We start from the raw sequence: 4,406 nt of genomic DNA, 5'->3' as shown, positions 1-4,406 counted from the left end.
TATACATGCATACATATACATGCATACATATACATGCATACATATACATGCATACATATACATGCATACATACATACATACATACAAGTTTGTATTTCTGTCCTTATTATGACAGACTTCCACTCATTCTGTTTCACCCAAACATTACCAATTTGTAGGTGTGTATACGAGAAAGTCCTAAAAAAAATCAAAATCAAGTATGCGCACACACACACACTGTACATGCATACACACACTAACATGTATGCATAAATCACAGCAGACCAAATTTCTTTTTACCCAATAAACAAATCCATTCAAACCCAGTGTGACCATACAGACACACAAACAGATTACCTCTGAGACCTGTATGAATGACTTTGTTCAGTGATTTATCTTGAATAAGGAAGTCGTTTTGGATCTCAGTCCAGCCAACAGCTTGTTTTAAAAAGTTGCTCCACGGCATCTGGGAGCTTGATCTTCAGACTCATTACAGCTGGAAGGCCTGATCAGGAACCTCAGCAGGTCAAAATCCACCACAGGACTAAACTAATCAGTGTTTTATAAAGCACTAAATATGAATGAAGAGCAGGTAATGTGAACATTTGCTACTCGGGCTATAAAGATAACTATGGCATCTTACTTCCTGTTATCTGATCACTAAATATCTGTCTGTGCAATAATGTTTTTTTAATTTAACTCAAATTGGCAGCTTACTCACTCCAAAGGTAATGTCAAGTTTTATAATCACCAGTAATAGCTAAATRACTGTTAAGTCAATTGATTTATTGCATTTAAGAAAACAAATTAAGATTGCCTCATGTGGGCAAAACTGTTTAAACACAACAGAGATTGTGAAGTATTGTATTATTTACTAATGTAGGATTCTACAAACATCTACTTATATGCAGTGTTGCAGTTATTTACCTTTAGCTTATTGATCTGTAGGACTTTTGTCTCACATTTTATCTGCATCAAGTTTGTAGCTTGCTACTGGCGCCCTCTACTGATCATAAAATGACAAAGCATTTGAACATCCATGACAGATTTTTTTTTTAGCTTTGTACATTTCCGTTTCACTTTCTTAGTGTCATTTGGCTAAAACCATGATCAGAAATAAGTGTGATGTGAATGACCAAATTTATGTGAATTTAATACAGATCTTTAGCAGCAGCATTCCTATAAAATCTAGTGTTTTCTTCAAGTAGGACTGATGTGCATTGATGACTAATAAACCAACAATTACTGCCAACACCTGCTTTATTGTTGAAACATGTCTGACAAAGTCTAAAGGTGATTGCCAAATTCCATTGGCTTAGCACATTTCTGAAGTGGTTTAGCAAATCTTGCACAAGTCAGCATTTATTTATCATTTGAAAATGAAAGTGCAGTTTTGAGTGATTTGGATGTGCTGTAAACACCATTATAAGATAAAACTAAAGTTTCAATACATTTAGTGCTCTCTAAGGTGGTATACAGGGTTTAAAAAGAGCATGAATTTAAGGTGCTCCACTCTACAATCCCACAAGTGATCATGGTCAAATCAGAAAGGCTCAAGGAGATAAGTGTGAGTAAATATAGCCGTTGGGTGTAATCCACTCTGCAATTCTTCATCCAGTGAGTGTTCGCCTCATGCAATGACAGTGGACAAGACAGTTGACATCAATGGTTAAGTTTGTTCCCCAGAATAAATTTATTTTAAGTTGGGACCACAGAAACCTAGCGAATGACACAAGGAGGTATTCATACTTCGTTATCAGGAATGACATTGGTAAAGAGGGCGCAGGACGTTTTTTTTAAAATCAAAGATGCACAACGTACAGCCATCTCTCACAGCAACTGGTGAGAGGCCAAATTTGTTCCCATAAATAAGGCAGAATGCAAAGTCCATGGAAATGAAAAGTTAACACATTTAGCCAAATTGAGCAGTGGTGTGACAACATGAAGGATTACATGTACTTCTTCATCTCGTCGTACAACACCAGCACAAAKGCACCGCCCATGCCTCTGAGCACGTTGGACCACGCTCCCTTGAAGAAAGCCTTGCCGCCCTCATCACGTGCAATCTTGCGCCAGCAGTCAATGGTCCCACTGTACATGATGTCAGCTGAAAGAGGGAAGAATTAAATTAGATTAAGCTAGAAAAATTAACAGTCAAGACTGCAAACGTTCCCATTATACTCACCTCCTTTGCGTCCGGACTGCATCATCATGCGTCTACGGACAGTATCGAAGGGGTAGGAGGTCAGGCCAGCGACAGCTGTTACAGTCTGTGCAATCATCCAGCTTATCAATATATGGGTGTTCTTAGGGTCTGGAAGCATACCTGAGTAGACAAACGAAAGAAAATAAAAAAACTTAGCATCCAGAAATTAAAGACATAACCCACCAAATGCACATTTATCAGTGTGAAATCAACATACTCTTAGCTGTGTCATAGATGCCGAAGTACGCAGCCCTATAGATGATGATGCCCTGCACAGACACATTGAAGCCCTGGTACAGCCCCCGAAGACCGTCAGACCTGAAGATTTTCACCAGGCAGTCACCCAGACCTTTGAATTCTCTTTCATGTCCTCCCTTTCCTACGTCAGCAGCCAGACGGGTACGGGCGAAGTCGAGGGGGTACACGAAACAGAGCGAGGTGGCTCCAGCAGCGCCGCCGGAGGCCAGGTTACCGGCAAAGTACCTCCAGAACTGGGCGCGCTTGTCCACACCATCAAGGAAGACCTTCTTGTACTTGTCTTTGAAGGCGAAGTTGAGGGCCTGGGTGGGGAAGTATCTGATGACATTGGCAAGGTTACCTCTCCAGAAGGAAAGGACTCCCTGCTCCTTGGGGATACGGACAACGCAGTCGATGATTCCTTTATACTGCTTGTCTGCTGTGATCTGTTTGCTGGCATGCTGGACCTGTAWTTAATAAAAGGGAGGAAAAAAAAAAGCTTAGAACAGAACAGCCAATCAACTGCTGAGCACATGMCAATCACAGGATCTCCTTGTTGTGACCTTGTATTGTGTAAAAGTTGTAGAAAATTAATGATGACAATGTTTATTAATCAGAACTAATAAAGTGCCGGCAACCATTGAAAGGACAAGAAGAACAATCGACATCTTCATTTAATCCATTTAAAATAATGAACAGTAGTTTAATTTAGTTGAATAATAAAAATCTGTGATTTAAGATGTAAGTTTTAACCCAGTCTTTCATTCATTGAGGAACCTAGACAAAAACGGATGTAAAACTTGTCGACCCGGCTAGCTCAGTCCGGGCCTTTAGTTCTAAGTTTAGGCGCTATTCATTAGCCACCCTGAAGATTACGTCGACTGCTAAGTGATAATCTATCAAAAATAAAGTTACGCTACAAATGTAGTACAATTAAACGAGTTGTATAAAATGCTAAAGCTGTAGTAACGACTTTGTACAGAGTGTACCCACGTCACTTCAAGTTTGTCCTTTGTTAGCTGCGCCGGCTAAGGTTAACGCGTAAGCTAGCAGTTTAGCAGCCGGGCTCCTCCTGTAGGTCATTTCACTTTATGTGATGACCTCAGATTTATGAGCCCATCACTCAGCTACATTATCTAATGTTTCACTGACAAAACGCTTCAGGTTAAGATCTAAAACCATGACAAGCCAGTGGATGTGTCGGGACAGCGTGTACTCTGGCGGGATTGTACGAGCTACCCGGCTAACGCAACCAGCTTTCCGGAAGAGTTTCTTTTTTTATTACCTGAAGGAGAAGCTTCACTCTCTCAATCGGGGCGACGGCTGTTTTGGAGATGGCAGCGGAGATTCCGCCAGCCAAGAAGTCCTTAGCGAATGAAATAGCTTGCTCACTCATGTTGCGATGTTTCAGATGTGCCTTTCAGGTTACCAGTATACACGTTATATCCCCACTGCCCTTTACAGCTGACGGCCTGCACCAACGAAATGGCCGATTGTCAAGCCGCGTAGAGGATTTATCTAACCGGATATCTCGCGATACAACACGGGATTTCAGCTYTTAGAGTATTGGCCAATACTTTGTCGTCACAGGTTTCTCGACCAATGAACTGTCTAGGTTGTAAAGACGTCATCATGCGTGGCTTAATTTTCTGTGCCCAAGGCAAGTAAAACACGTGAAGTGACGCACACTTGAGACAGAACTGAATGAACTGTACGGACTTTATCTGATCTGGTTTCCGGTTCAAAGTTAAAAAGACAAGCAGTCTGACAGATAGGCTACGAATCTGGTTCCCTGGTATGGCAGTCCGTAGTAACATGTAATCAAACCTGTCTCCATTTTTCCCATTATTATCAATAACAGCATTCCTTCAGGGAATAACATTCCAAATTTCATTCTTACAAGTCAGAATCGAAAACAAATATAAGCAATAACCTTTCTACTAATAAATATACAGAAGAGAATTAGGGCCACTGAAATAATAAT

At 40.7% G+C, this 4,406-nt stretch overlaps 1 protein-coding gene across 1 annotated transcript; it reads right to left on the bottom strand.

Annotated features, from left to right (window-relative positions):
* Positions 1-1,643: 1,643 nt before the first annotated feature.
* On the bottom strand, positions 1,644-3,913 carry si:dkey-251i10.1 (ADP/ATP translocase 2). The gene is made up of 4 exons (XM_014020632.1): positions 3,708-3,913; positions 2,403-2,889; positions 2,165-2,305; positions 1,644-2,086 (listed from the first exon to the last, which is right to left on the bottom strand). The coding sequence occupies exons 1-4, from the start codon at positions 3,816-3,818 to the stop codon at positions 1,929-1,931; spliced, it is 897 nt and encodes a 298-aa protein (XP_013876086.1). The 5' UTR covers positions 3,819-3,913; the 3' UTR covers positions 1,644-1,928.
* Between the last annotated feature and the right edge of the window lie 493 nt (positions 3,914-4,406).

The sequence above is a fragment of the Austrofundulus limnaeus genome, unplaced genomic scaffold, assembly GCF_001266775.1.
Source record: "Austrofundulus limnaeus strain Quisiro unplaced genomic scaffold, Austrofundulus_limnaeus-1.0 Scaffold261, whole genome shotgun sequence".
NCBI classification, from domain to species: Eukaryota; Metazoa; Chordata; class Actinopteri; order Cyprinodontiformes; family Rivulidae; genus Austrofundulus; species Austrofundulus limnaeus.
This window is presented reverse-complemented; position numbering and strand designations above follow the sequence as displayed.